The following is a 15,712-nucleotide window of genomic DNA, read 5'->3' as shown; positions in this document are numbered from 1 at the left end:
TGCTGAAAGGGTTAAACTGCAGAACTGCAGCTTGGGTTTTGTCCCTGTTTCCTCCTTTTAACAACAATTAAATAATTGGGGGATCGTTTGAGAGTGAGTCATAACTTTGAAAGTAAAGGGCTCATTGTGGTCACTGCATCAGCCCTGGAATCTGAGCTGCTGAACCTGCTCTACCAGGTACAAGCTGAGGAGAAACCCGCACTTAATCTGCGTTCCAAGGGAATGTAATCATAGGGTGTCTGTATAGGTGCTCTGATATTGCCCTAAACAATGTTTAAAGAGATCTTGTTTTGGTCTTTTTTTTTCTTAAAATCAAAATACTGCAGATGCTGGAAATATGAAATGATTTGCTGGAGAAACTCGGTAGGTCTGGCAGCACTTTGGATTCATACAGCACGATGGGCCAAAAGGCTTTTCTGAGTCCATGCTGAGATAACTCTCTCACTGAAGGATGCACTAATCCCAATTTCCTGCACGTTTCCCTTTTTATCCTTGAATGTATACTATCTTGAAGTGCTCATCCAAATTTTTTTTAAAAGAAATGCTGTAAGATTTCCAGCCTATATCACCTTTTGCAGGCATCGCATTCCAGATTCCCACTACCCACTGATTGAGACAGGATTTTTTTTTCCACAAATCCCCCTCTGAATGTCCTGCCCCTAAAACTGTGACCCCGCAAACAAAGCTGCTCACTATTCACCCTGTCTGTACCCCTCAATCTTATGCCTCTCAGTCATGTCTCTTTCCCCCCACTGCCCCCTCAGTCTTCTCTGTTCTGAAGAAAACAATCCAAGCCAATCTAGTCTCTCCTTTTTTTATAGCTCTATCTTCTCCAGAGACAGTTCTTGAGTTTGGTATCCGTATCGTTTTGGTAAGTCACCTGGCCTCCCTTTTTTGCTCAGTGAACAGGTTAGGGTGGAATTGATGCCTGTATTTTCAAATCCTTTCCTTCGATAGTCTCGTGCTGCCCCATCTCTGTCAGGATAAAGTTGCCACAGTTCTACCAGACCATAGGGCTGATCTCTCATTGGAGACACAACTGGTGGTGTTTTAACCTGAGGGTCACCACACCTGCACAGTCTCTCTCCTCTCCTAAGGAGGCTTCTTCCTGGTAACCTGAGCCAGTGCAGACATAGAACATAGAACATAGAACATTACAGCGCAGGACAGACCCTTCGGCCCTCGATGTTGTGCCGACCTGTGAAACCAACCTGAAGCCCATCTAACCTAAACTATTCCATTATCATCCATATGTTTATCCAATGACCATTTAAATGCCCTTAAAGTGGGCGAGTCTACTACTTTTGCAGGCAGGGCATTCCACGCCCTTACTACTCTGAGTAAAGAACCTACCTCTGACATCTGTCCTATATCTATCACCCCTCAATTTAAAGCTGTCCCCTCATGCTAGCCACCACCATCTGAGGAAAAAGGCTCCTGCTGTCCACCCTATCTAATCCTCTGATCATCTTGTATGTCTCTATTAAGTCACCTCTTAACCTTCTTCTCTCTAACGAAAACAGCCTCAAGTCCCTCAGCCTTTTCTCATAAGACCTTCCCTCCATACCAGGCAATATCCTGGTAAATCTCCTCTGCATCCTTTCCAATGCTTCCACATCCTTCCTATAATGCGGTGACCAGAACTGTACGCAATACTCCAAGTGCGGCCGCACCAGAGTTTTGTACAGCTGCAACGTGACCTCATGGCTCTGAAACTCAGTCCCTCTACCAATAAAACCTAACACACCGTACGCCTTCTTACCAACCCTATCAACCTGGGTGGCAACTTTCAGGGATCGATGCACATGGACACCGAGATCTCTCTGCTCATCCACACTACCAAGGATCTTACCATTAGCCCAGTACTCTGTATTCCTGTTGCTCCTTCCAAAGTGAATCACCTCACACTTTCTGTAACCTCCTTTTGACCTCCAGTTGTTGGCCTCCTGTTCACACCCCACCCCAGTTTTCCCTCCGTGGTTACCACTGCTGCCAATCAGTGCCAGGGACCCAGGTTTGATTCTAGCCTTGGGTGACTGACTGTGGGCATCTGCATGTCCCCTCCACCACCCCTGGTCCAAAGATGTTCTGGTTAGGGTAGATTGGCCATGCTAACTTGTCTGTGTCCAGGGATGTGCAGGTGAGGTGGATTAGCCATGGGAATGCAGGGTTACAGGGATAGGATTGGGGGGGTGGGGTAGGTGGTGAGGGTGGGTCTGGGTGGGCTGCTGTTTTGGAGGGTTTGTATGGACTCAATGGGCCAAATGGCCTGGTTCCAACCTGTAGGGATTCTGATTCTTTATATCTCTCTCTCCCCTTTTGTAAGACCCCCTCCAAGTCCTGGCTTGATGTAGGCTTATGACTTGGTATATTGATACCATAGGAAGGATGTTGTGAAACGAGAAAGCGTTCAGAAAAGACTTACAAGGAGGGTTTGAGCTATAAGGAGAGGCTGAATAGGGTAGGGCTATTTTCCCTGGAGTGTCAGAGGCTGAAGGGGTGACCTTTTTAAGGAGGTTTATAAAATCATGAGGGGCATGGAAAGGGTGAATAACCAAGGCCTCTTTCCCCCAGGGTAGGGAAGCCCAGAACTAGAGGGCATAGGTTTAAGGTGGGAGGGAAAAGATTTAAAAGGGAACTAAGGGGCAACTTTTTCATGCAGAGGGTGGTATGGAATGAGGTGCCAGAGGAAGTGGTGGGGACTATTAAAATTACAACACTTTAAAAGCCATCTGGATGGGGACATGAATAGGAAGGGTTTAGAGGGATATGTCCCAAATATTAGCAAATCAGACTAGATTAATTTTGGATATCTGGGTGGCATGGACAAGTTGGACCAAAGGGTCTGTTTCCATGCTGTGCATCGGTCTCTAAATGTCCAAAGCACTTCACACAGGTGCATTAACTTTGTTGAAGGTTATAATAGCAAGTGCTTGTTGGATAGAACATCTGCCCTCTGCACTTAAATGGGATATACCACACAAATTGGCCATTCAGCCCAACCAGTTCAAACTAGCATTCATGCTGCCTTCTAGCATCCTCCCATCCTCTGTTCTAAATCTAAGAATATTCCATCACTCCACTGGGATATATAGAAATAGACATATTTGGGAGATGTAGCAGTACACATCACTTCCAGGGACCCAGGCTAACACTGTTAAAATCCCACCAGGGCACCTACCAGATAGTGAATTCACAAATGGTATTGGTGTCCATGACACTTTTTTCCATCAATTGTAAAAACCTGTCTGGTTCACTAAGATAACAAGGTGTAGAGCTGGATGAACACAGCAGGCCAAGCAGCATCAGAGGAGCAGGAAAGCTGGCGTTTTGGGTCTGGACCCTCCTTCAGAAATTATTTCTCGATTGGCCTCATTCTGCTCCTATAGCTATTAGTCTATGGTTATGGATTCACATCAATGACTCTCGACTGCTCTCTGAAATGGCCAAGCAACACTGTTTAAGGGCCATTGGGGATTGGTGACAAATACTGGCCTTACCAATGATACCCTCACCCCATGAATGAAATAAATTTATAGACACTTAATAATTGATCCTTTTGTTTTCTCTTTTTAAAACAGCTAAGTATCCAGAGATGAAGTCTCTGATGACTCCAGATCCTCATCTAAAATGGATTGTAAGTGTGATGGTTCTCTTCCAGTTTGTCTCTTGCTACCTGGTCAAGGACTTGTCCTGGACATGGCTGGTGTTCTGGGCCTACGTCCTGGGAGGTTGCGTCAACCACTCCCTGACCCTCGCCATCCACGACATCTCGCACAACGTGGCTTTCGGGAACAAGGCTGCCAAGTGGAACCGTTGGTTCGCTATGTTTGCCAACCTGCCCATTGGGATGCCTTACTCTGCCTCTTTCAAGAAGTACCACATCGACCACCACCGGTACCTTGGGGGGGATGCCCTGGATGTCGATGTGCCCACTGAATTTGAAGGCAGGTTCTTCTGCACGCCCGCCCGCAAGATCCTCTGGCTCTTCCTTCAGCCGCTCTTCTACGTTCTGCGGCCGTTGTATGTCAACCCCAAACCCATAACGCAACTGGAGTTGGTCAACGCTGCCATCCAGCTGGGCTATGACCTTTTTATCTACTACATCTGGGGCCTGAAGCCAGTGTTCTACATGTTGGCAGGTTCCATGTTGGGCATGGGCCTTCACCCATTCTCTGGACACTTCATTGCTGAGCACTACATGTTCCTGAAGGGATATGAAACCTACTCCTACTACGGGCCCCTCAACTGGTTCACCTTCAATGTGGGATATCACATGGAGCATCATGACTTCCCCAGTATCCCTGGAAGAAAGCTTCCCCTGGTAATCACAACTTTTCAAAAGCTTGATTTCCTCTGGCTGTTTTTTTATTACCAATTATGTTGGCATCACTGGGCAAGCTTGAATAAGAGCCTAGGCTCTGAACCCAAAGTGGGTGAACCCTTGGTGGCATGGTTTATGGAGTGAGACTGGGCCTCCCTCACCAGTTTTTTTTTTTTTTTTTTTTTTTTTTTTTTTTTTTTTTTGCCCTGAATTCATGGGTGTCAGTCAGGGCAATGCCTTGATCTGAGCAGGCAATCCTGAGACTAGGGCATGAGGGCTGGGGCTTCTGTTTGGCACTTGTGTGCCATTCTTGAGTGAGGAATGGGATCTGTCTGTCTGTGATGGCTGGTTTGTTGAGTAGCCTGCATCTAGGATGAAAGACCTCTTTTGGGCAAGAGGAGATGGTACCAATCCACAAGCTTTCTTCCCCCACCCCCCACCTTTATTCATTCACGGGATGAGGGTGTCATTGGCCAGGCAGCATTTATTGCCCAGAGGGCAGTTTGAGTCAACCACACTGCTGTGGGTCTGGAGTCGCATGTAGGCCAGACCAGGTGAGGATGGCAGTTTCCTTCCCTAAAGGACATTTTGTGAACCAGATGGTTATTTTCCAGCAATGTGCTTCATGGTCCTCATTAGACTCTCTTAATTCCAGATATTTTATTGAATTCAAATTCCACCATCTGCCCATGGTGGGATTCGAACCCAGGTACCCAGAACATTATCTGGGTCTCTGGATTGCAGTCCAGCGATTTTAATACCACTAGGCCACTGCCTCCCTCACTGTGGTTATAATCATGAAGGTGCTGGTCATTGAACATTATCTGTTTCAATGCTGCTTTCCAGCACTTGGCCCATACCCTCTGGTATTTCAAACACTCACCTAAACACTTTGCAATGTCTTGAAGGCTCTTGTCTCTCTCTCTCTCTCTCTCTCTTCCCCCCCCCCCCCCCCCCCCCCCAGCCTTCTCTGCTCCAAAGAAAACAACAAACCTCAACCAATCTACAAACCCAGAATAACAGTAGGCCTCTTCCAGCCTGCTGCCCCATTCTAAGATTGTGGTTGATCTGAGTTATTTTCAATTTAACAACACCCCCACCCCCAAAAATACTATTTCCTAGTTCCACATCTGGTTTCCCTTAACTATCATTGCCCCAACCCAGGCAGATGACATTGCCAATGGCTTAGAACATAGAACAGTACAGGCCCTTCAGCCCACAATGTTGTACCGAACTTTTACCCTAAACCTAAGGTCTTCCTAACATCCACTCCTACCTTATACTATCATCCAGATGCCTATCTAATAGCCACTTAAATGCCCCTAATGAGGCTGACTCCACGACCCTCTCTGCCAATGCATTCCACGCCCTGACCACTCAGAGTAAAGAACCTACCTCTGTCTCCCCCATATCTACCTCTAGACAATATGGCTGCATGCTCACTAGAGAGAGGCGAATGGAGGTGTTTTAGCATTACCACACCAGAGTTGGGGGTAGGGTGGGAAGAAGTTGAGGGAGAGTCTTTTGTAGTAACCTCAGCTGGTGTGGGAATTGATGCTGCACTATTGGCATCACTCTGCTGCAAACCAACTGAGCTACCAACCTCCTTCCTTTGATCTCCTCTGCACACTCTGAATAATCACATCTGCCCTAAAGAGGGGACAAATTCTGAGTTTGATGGGTTGAAGAGAAGACTTGTGTGTGCATTGTGCCCAGTGAGAGAAATAATTGAATTCCTGTTTGTCTTTTTTATGCTTTAGGTCAAGAAGATAGCCCCGGAGTTTTATGAGAATCTGCCTCAGCACAGCTCCTGGCTTCGGGTCCTGTGGGATTTTGTTTTCTGTGACTCCCTTGGGCCATTCTCTCGAGTGAAACGAGTGTGCAAGCTGGTGAAGGAGCAGTGAACCTCACGTGAAGCCTCTTTAGGGCTGGCATTTCCCCCACCCCCAATAACATCCCCTTCTCTCTTCCCGACCCCCATCACATTTCGTTTAATGAAACAGTAAATGATTATTTATAATTTTCAATTGATTTTTCACCTGAAATCAACCTCTGGCCATTGGTCAATTTCCTTTTTATTTATACAGGGGGTTGACCAGTGTTGCAATTGTGTATAATGCAGGTTGTGGTAAATTATCAGAGTCCATTTTAACTGTCCAGTGGTAAAGCCAGACCCTTCCTCCACACTGGAGCCTGGAGAACTGTATTTTGAAATGTATAAGAGGTACAGAACTGGTGGGGGCAGGGCGGTCTCTGTATAACACTGCAGTATCAGTCTGTCACCTTCCAGAAGTAATTTATTTGGATAAATAGTGATGTTAATGTACATTGTGTCATTGCTGTGACTGTACAGTGCCTCCATTCCTGCATGTACTCCCATCTGGTGAGTTGGCTCCACGCACAGCTTGGTAGGAAGGTAAGACCTAAGCAGCCCCATTTGGTTGGGGGGGGTGCGCTGTGTATTTAAATTGTGACACTGCAGGGCCACAGTAGAGCAGCAGCCTTTAAACGATGGACCCCCTTCAACAGTTAGAGCATCACAAACAGAGGGTCACGTTCCAGAGCACTGGTGGTTCATGGGGGAAATCACGGTGTTGCCAGTGATTGACTGACTTATTGGTCCTGGCAAACTGCAGTTATACCCCCAGAGGGACCCTCAGCAGCTTGGGCTGATGGGTCATGGGGTGCACAATTTGCTGGAAAACTCCAATATATTTACAGCCACCTACTTGGGTAAAACACTCTGTAATGTCACCATATTGTTTTGATGTATCAAGCACCTTGGGTGTTCTCTCACCACACATGCTGTATTTCTCCACCTCTCTTAGGGGTCATGTTTGGCTCTCTTTTTTTTCCCCCAAAAGAGGTGGGATTGGTCACGCTTAGCCCAACACACCTTGGGTAAAGGAACAGGGCAGCTGATTGCTTAGAAGGTAGGAGCCCTGAAACAAAATGGCAAGTGAGTGGAGACTGTGTTCTGGACGCTGCAGTGGAGTAGCCTTTTGCCACTGCGTTCTGTTTTAATCAAGTCTTTTGAATGTGATGTAGGAATATTTAGGATTGGGGGTGGAAGAGGGAAATCTTTTTTTAAAAAAACAAAAAAGTTGAAATTCTCAACTTTTCTACTGTTGTGAAATCATTAAAACTAAAATGGATCTCAAGTTAACGTGTGTATTCTTTTCCCTGATAATCAACAGGAGAGACTTGGCTCAACAAACCTTTTAAATCAGTATTGACCCTCTTGGGTCAGTGTTCCTCCAATTCTAGTCTCTCACTTCCCTTTCTTTTGGAAAGAAAGGATTCTCAAATTCATGAGGAGCCTGGGATAGAGAGAAGGTTGAAAAAGCTCAAAAACCAGAGGGCACAGATTTAAAGCATTTTGCAAAGAAGGAAATATGACTTTTTTTTTCTTCTTTCCCCACCCACCCCAACCTTTTTTAAAAAAAACTCATGTACAGGATGTTAGCATCAGTTGTGTTGGACAAAAATGCTGGTCCATTACTAATAGTTAACCATTGTGTTGGGGGGAGGGAGGATCTGGACCAAGTCAGGATTCACATGACAGGTTATAGTTTGAGTTTTATGTGAAGTCACAAGCTTTCAGAGGGTGATCTGAATGCTTGTGCTATACAAAAATAAACCCCTGTGACTTTTGACTTTGTCACCCCACTCCAACACCAGCACCTTCATGTCTGGACCTAGTAAGGAAGGAATTTCCTGTAAGACATTAGTGAATCAGACACTTTTTTTTGATAATTGGTTCATGGCCATCATTAGACTCCCCTTTATTCTCAGATTTTTTTTAAAAAAAATTATTGAATTCAAATTCCACCATCTGCTGTAGCAGGATTTGAACCCATGTCTGTAGAATGTTACGTTGGTCTCTAGATTAATAAGCTGGCAATAATATCACCAGGCCATCACTTGAACAAGGGGTTCAGGTGTGGCATGCACTACCTGTACCAGTGTTCAGGCGCATGAAATAACTTCGTTTCAGATATTGCAACCATACAGAACTTGGAATATCGCTGGGTGTCCCTCTCTCTTCAAATAATGTGTAAGGCTACTGTGTCGGCAGGAGAATGATTAGAAAGGACCTTTCCCCTCTGCTGTCAAAGTATATTCAGGGCAGAAGAGTAACTAGGGAGAGAACAGGGCTCTCTTTTTTTTTTCAAAAAAGAAAAATCAATGCTGCCATCTGACAGGAACCACAGGAGATGAGATAAATTAATATTTTGCAACAGTATTTACTGTGGAGAAAGACCTGGCAGTGAGGGAACTTGGGGAAATAAATAGTGACAGTTTAAGAAAAAAATGCCACTTTACAGAAGAGGTGCTTGAAGCCTTAAAATAAATAGACAAATCCCCAGGACCTGAAAGTGCATCCCAGGACATTATGGGAAGCTAGGGAAGAGACTGTATCATCTACAGCCCATGCATGAGATGCTGGAAAACTGGAGGGTGGCTAATGTTGTGCCATTATTTTAAAAATAGCTGCAAGGAAAAGCCCAGGAACTGCAGACAGGTGAGTCTGATGTCAGTGGTGGTTGTGTTGTTGGAGGGGATTCTGAGACAGGATTTACATCTCCTTGGAAAGACAAGGTCTGATTAGTGCAAGTCAGCCTGGCTTTGTTTGTGGGAAGTCATGGGAATTTGATGGAGTTTCATTAGATGACCATGAAGGCAGAGTGATAGACATTGTTGACATGGACTTTAGCAAGGCCTTCCAGGTTCCACGTGGTAGACTGATTGGTAAGGTCGGATCACATGGGATTCAGGGAAAGCTAGACAATTAGATACAAAATTGGCTTGACACAACAAGAGGGAGGGTTATTGTTCAGACTGGAGGCTTGTGACCAGCCGAGTCCGGCCAGGATCGGTACTGGTTCTGCTGTGGTTTCTTGCTTAATATAAGATTTAGAGGAGAATATAGAAGGCATGGTTAGTAAACTTGCAGATGACATAAATTGGTGGTGTAGTGGACAGTGAAGGTTATCTAAGAGTACAATGAGAACCCTCCCGTGCAGTGGTAGTATCACCACCTCTGGACCAGGAGGCCCAGGTTCAGGTCCCAGCCGCTCCAGGGGTGTGTAATAACATCACTGAACGGGATGGTTAGACAAATAGGTTTTTTTTTTATTAAAAAGTTATGATCCTGATCAACTGGACCAGTGGGTCTAGGAGCAGCAGAGTTGAATTTAGATGAAAGTAAGGTGTTGCCTTTTTTTTGGTAAGGCAAACAAGGGCAGGACTTAGAGTTAATGGTAGGGCCCTGGAAGTGTGGTTGAACATAAACCTAGTAGCTGTTTGGTACCCTTGTCTTCATCAGTCAAAGCATTGAGTACAGGAGCTGTACAAGAGATTAGTGAGGCTACTTTTGGAGTACTGTGTACAGTTCTGGTAACCCTGCTATAGGAAGGATGTTATTAAACTGGAGAGGGTGCACAAAACACTTACCAGGATGTTACCAAGATGTTACCAAGACTGGAGGGTTTGAATTGTAGGGATCAGCTGGGACTATTTTCCCCGCTGGAGCTTAGGAGGATACTGCGGGGTGACCTTAGACATTTATAAAATAATGAGGGGGTATAGGTAAGGTCTTTTTCCCCAAGGTAGGGGAGTTCAAAGCTAGAGGGCATAGGCTTAAAGGTGAGAGGGGAAAGATTTAAAAGGGACTGGAGGGGCCTCTTTTTCAGGCAGAGGGCAGTGTGTGTTTGGAATGGTGCCAGAGGAAGTGGTAGATGTAGGTACAGTTACAACATTTAAAAGACATTTGGACAGGAACGTGAATAGGAAGGGTTTAGAACGATTATGGACTAAATGCAGGAAAATGGGAAAGCTGGACAGTATAGATGAGTTGGCTAAAGGGCCAGGTTCCGTGCTGTATGATTCTATGACTCATCCTGTTGATTGTTGGAGAGGTAGCACTGACAGGCTGAGCTCAATGGCCTCCTCCACAGTAATATTCACACACAAATGCACTCCTGTTAGCAGTACCATCTTTGGTAGCTGTGCCTGGTCTCTAGGAACCAGCAGTTCACAAAAATCCCTACAGTGTGGAAGCAGGCCACCCAGACCAACTACCCTGCCCTGTAATTCCCCATATTTCTCACAGCCAATCCGCTTACCCTGCACATCTTTGGACTGTGGGAGGAAACCCACATCGATATGGGGAGAACGTGTAAACTCCACACAGACAGTTGCCCTAAGCTGGAATCGAACCCGGGTCCCTGGTGCTGAGAGGCAGCAGTGCTAACTGCCAAGCCACCCTAAATCTCACCACAAGATGCTTTAAGACCAACACGCCTGGCCCTGCTCTTTCCAATGTCCCTCAGGATCTTTTACAAGATTTAAGCCACAACAGGAAGGTGTGGTCCCAAAACCAGCAGCAGGCAGAGAATGGCAGTAAGACAGCTAGCTGTACATGAGAATTAAGAATACGCCATTCATGCCCTCAAAGCATTTGATTATGTGTGTGGCTGATCTGATTACAGGCCTCCAGTCCACTTTCCTGCCTTCCCCCCTCACACTGGATCGGAAAATATTCAACAACCAAGCCTCAACCTCAAGTACCACCTGGAGAAAAATGTTCCTTATCTCTTTGAAACTGTCACCCTGCTTTTAGATCCCACCAAGGGCAACAATCAGATGTAAGAGCAAAGTAGGCCATTCAGCCCATCAAGTCTGCTCCACCATTTGATGGCTGCTCTAATAATCTGCAACCCTCCTTTCTTACCATTGATTCCCTTACTGATTAAAAATCTGCATTGGATACTGAATGTTTAACAACCCCAGTTTCTCCAGCCCTCGACCTGTAAAGTATTCCACAGATTAACCAGCCTCAGAGAGAAGAAATTTCTCCTCATCTCTCTCTTAAACCATTTAGACTGAGATTATTCCATCTGGTCCTAGACTCTCCAATAAGGAAAGACCACCTCTTGGGATCGAATATGCTTTGATGTGGTCAGTACCTAATCAAGGGCTGGGGTTTTGTAAACATTCAGTATCCAATGCAGATTTTTAGGCAGTAAGGGAATCAATGGTTGGCGGTCGGGTCGGTGGGGGGGAAGGGGAGTCGCAGATTATTAGATCAGCCATCAAATGGTGCATCAGACTTGATAGGCTGAATGGCCTACTTCTGTCTGATGATTGTTGCTCTTTGTGGTGGATATGGTCAGTACCTAATCTTAACTCCACCCACACCACCTTGAGGGGTGTAATAAAACCCTTCATCTCAGTTAAAGGAGCCATTGCTGAAGCAGCTTTTATGATGTTTATGTTCCATTTACCCGACTCTGTACAATTAATGCTTCTGCAAACTCCCTTGTAGCTCTGATCAGATATTCAACAGGGTTTGTAACCTTCAACAAATTGGGTGCATTTCTTTAGGTCCCAGCATCATCTCTAAATGGTCAGTGTACAGTTAACAGACACACATTTGTGACATCCCTGGTATCGTGTGACATGAGGGGATTAAGGTCTCATGCTCCATCTTATCTCAGATCACTTCAGGCATGACGTCCTACTAGAGCCTGCTTGCCTGTAGTAAGAAGTCCCGACAACCATAGAACACAGGAGTTTGTTTGTGTGGAAGAGTTATACTCTACATCTGTGGTGTCCTTCAATATCACAATGTCCCCACAAGCATAGGATCCCTACAGTGCAATAGAGGCCATTCAGCCCATCGCGTCTGCACTAATCCTCTGAAGAACATCCCACCCTATCCCTGTAACCGCGCATTTCCCAAGGCTAACCCACCTAGCCTGCACACCAAGGGCAATTTAACATGGCCAATCCATCCTAACCCGCACATCTTTGGACTGTGGGAGGAAACCCACGCAGACACAGGGAGAACGTGCAAACTCCACACAGACAGTTGCCCGAAGCTGGAATCGAACCTGGGTCCCTGGCACTGTGAGACAGCAGTGCTGACTACAGAATCAGGCCAGGTAAGATGCCCAGTTGGTGAAAAAAACAACACACACATGATCCAGTCACAGCCTGAAATGGAAGTAAAACCACCAGTGTCCTACCAGACCATAGGGCTGCACTCTCATTAGAGAGAGAGAGAGAGAGAGAGTGCGAGCTGATGGTGGTCTCCCACAAGGGGGAAACCGTCCACCTCTCAATTCCACCCTTGGGCAATTGTGCAAACTCCATACAAACATTATCTCTGTCTCTGCGTGGATTCCCTCCGGTTTCCTCCCACAGTCCAAAGGTGTGCAGGTCAGTGTGGATTGGCTGTGCTAAATTACACCATAGTGTCCAGGGATAGGGTAAGCAGGGTTAGGTCTGGGTGAGATGCTCTTTAAGAGGGTCAGTGTGGACTCGATGGGCTGCATGGCCTGGCCGTTCAACACAGAGCTTTTGGTGGGCGGGTAAAGATTGATCAATTGAAAGGCTCCAATTCATTTTCCAGCAAAAACGACAAACTTGCTTCTGAAATCTGCCCAAAACTGATTTTCTAACACTTTACCCACAAGTTTGTAAACTTTTACTAACTAGTTATCAATTAGTTATCAATTTATAAGTGAGGGATCGGGGGTGTCTGATGCCAGTTTCTGTGCCAGTGAGACAGAAACACTGGAGTCTTGAACAGTGGAGAATAAGCATTTGGAATAGTCATACAGCACGGAAACAGACCCTTCGGTCCAACCAGTCCATGCTGAACATAATCTAAAACTAAACTAACCCAACGTGCCTGTTCTTGGCCCATATCCCTACAAACATTTCTTATTCAAGTACCCAGTCCACTGGAAGTTCATTCCACACACGAACCACTTTGTTTAAAAAAAGTTGTCCCTCGTGTCTTTTTTAAAACCTTTCAACTCTCACCTTAAAAGTGCTCCTCCTAGTTTTGAATCTCCCAATTCTAGGGAAAAGACCTTTGTAGATGTGCCATATCTCTGCCCCTCAATTTTATAAACCTTCATAAGGTCACATCTCAACCTCCTATGCTCCAGTGAAACAAAGTCCCAGCCTATCCAGCCTCACCTTCTCACAAACATTCTAGTTCCAGTAACATCCTGGTTAACCTTTTCTGAACCCTATCCAGCTTAATAATATCCTTCCTATAGCAGGGCAACCAGAAGTGGACACAGTGCTCCAGAAGAGACTACACCAATGTCCTGTACAACCTCAACATGACGTCCCAACTCCTACACTCAAATTCAACATTTGAGTGAGATGTTTACTGAGGAAAAGCTGGGGCGGGGTTCTCCTCAGGAGTTTAGAAGAGTGGGGAGTGACTCGAGTGAAGTGTATAAAGATCTGGAACGATCTAAAGCAGATGTGGAACAGATGTTTCCACATGTGAGCGAGCCCTTAGTGGGGGCAACATTTCAAAAAAAAAATAAATAAATATATATATATATATATATATATATTATATATATATATCAGGGGCGACCCTTTCGAGATGGAGATGCAAAATGATGAACTCTCCGATTCAGAAGGCAGAGAATTTTTTTGTTTTGACGACATGATTCTTGATCGGCAGGGCAAGCCGAGGGATAGCACAGGGGTGCCTTGGTGGTAGCATCCCTACCTCTGAGCCAGGAGGCCCACCTGCTCCAGAGGGCGAGTCGTAACATTTCCGATCGGTTAGAAAACCGATCTCCATTTTATAATGAGGGTAACCCCCAGGGCTGTTTACAGCAGGGCTCGATGGATGGAGTGGTCTGCTCAGAGCTTCTTATGTTCACATGTTTCTAGGGCCCCCCTCAGTGAGACAGAAAACTTCTTAAAAAAAGCAAAAAGACCACCTCTGAATCAAACCAAAAAGCTGTTATATTTAAGTATAAAGGCATCCAGTGTTTACACTTATATATAAAATAAGAACGTGAAAAAAAAAGCCAATAAAATGGACATCCTGCAGAGTGGCCCAGTGCCAGTTTTATACGACACAGAAAGCAACGTTCCCACGTTTCAGATTAACGCGGCTCTAGGGGCTCGTTTCCCGTCTTTTTACCCTCGTCCCCAACCCCCCTAACCAAGAAATCTAGCCCTGTTTCTTACCCCAATACCCCCGCTCCCCACCCCCAATGCAAGGCTGCACAACTGGCACAAGAAGATACAAGAGATGTGGATCCTGCAAGGCAGCGCAGACAGGACTCGGATTTGCATTGTCAAAATTTCTTTAAGCTCCTGTCCCATCTGGATTCTGCTCCACGTCAAATGATCCTTGGGGGCTCCCTTTCGAATGATGCCCCCTCCCCAACCCCCCTCCCTGCTACAGAGACTGCCCTCCCCTCCCAGACACACAGACAAACACACACAAGGGTAGAGGGTGCCAGCCAATGGAGGGGACAATGCAATGCCAGGGCAGTTGGCAAGCCAATGTGCCCCCCCTCTTGGGGTCCTATCATGGGTGGTGCCCAGCCCTTGGTTACGTGGTTTGTCTCCTCTTCCCCGCCATCCTTTGCACCACGTCATTCCTACATCACGGATTATATCCGGGGACAACCTCGGGAACGTCTGGGCGGGGGGGGAGAGAGGGGGCCATACAGCATTCCCCTCCCTCATCGCAGACAGAGGGGGCCCTTCCAGTTGCTGGAAGAGTATTCCCTTCTGTCCATCTAGTCAGGTTGCCCCTTCCTACCTACCCTGCTGAACTCGCAACAAAAAAAAAAGCGAGAGTGACAGAGAATCCCAGCTTCACAAAAACCCCTCACTGACTTCTCCCCTGGGATCTTGAGGTGGATAATAAAAAGAGGCCAAAGACATGCCCCCACCCCCACAGCTTTGGGGCTCCAGAAACCACATCAGGCCCCACTACAGACGGCTTCAACACCGACCCACCCCACCGAGAGTGGGCAGAATTGGCATCGTCTCTGGTTGGCACAAAATCACAAAAGGTAACCCTTTACCTCAACCCCAAAGACAGAAAAGACAAAAGACAAAAAAACAAAAAAATTCACAGACAGGAGTCAAACGTAAATCGGAGGAAAAAGAAAACAAAATAATTTGGATAAAAAGGGAAACAATTCCGGAAATTTCTAAAGGAAAACAAATCTCTCAAAAAGACTAAAGATCAAAGCCGACAAACCCTTCACCACCGTTTTTAGTAATTTTCGTTTTGTGAAAAAAAGGAAACAAAAATTAAGAAATGCCCCTCTCGACGATCAAAAGTGCCCAGGCGAGGCAAGACCAAAAAACATATTTAAAATAAAATTGATTTAGGAGGAGAGACTAATAAAAATGTTTATCATCTCCCCCCTGCCCGCTTCTTCTGTTACTCTGAGATTTAATAAAAACTTTTTTTTGTCTTTTTGTTTTTAAAACATACCCTCTGCAGCGACCGTGGGGTGCAAGCAGACATCGTCTTCGATTCATCGTCAATACTGTCCCGACTTCGGATGCACTTCCACACCCGTGCCCCCCCCCCCC

The 15,712-nt window shown here is 45.9% G+C and overlaps 1 protein-coding gene across 1 annotated transcript in view; it reads left to right on the top strand.

Annotated features, from left to right (window-relative positions):
* Nucleotides 1–7,485, top strand: part of LOC109937856 (sphingolipid delta(4)-desaturase/C4-monooxygenase DES2-like) — a 14,603-nt gene extending 7,118 nt beyond the window's left edge. Inside the window, exons 2-3 of the mRNA XM_020536354.2 lie at nt 3,582–4,324; nt 6,085–7,485. Of these exons, the coding sequence (XP_020391943.2) occupies nt 3,582–4,324; nt 6,085–6,228 (887 nt within the window). The 3' untranslated portion in view covers nt 6,229–7,485. The remainder of the gene's footprint in view (nt 1–3,581; nt 4,325–6,084) is intronic.
* The last annotated feature ends 8,227 nt before the right edge of the window (nt 7,486–15,712 follow it).

This window comes from Rhincodon typus, chromosome 39 (genome assembly GCF_021869965.1).
Source record: "Rhincodon typus isolate 14 chromosome 39, sRhiTyp1.1, whole genome shotgun sequence".
NCBI classification, from domain to species: Eukaryota; Metazoa; Chordata; class Chondrichthyes; order Orectolobiformes; family Rhincodontidae; genus Rhincodon; species Rhincodon typus.
This window is presented reverse-complemented; position numbering and strand designations above follow the sequence as displayed.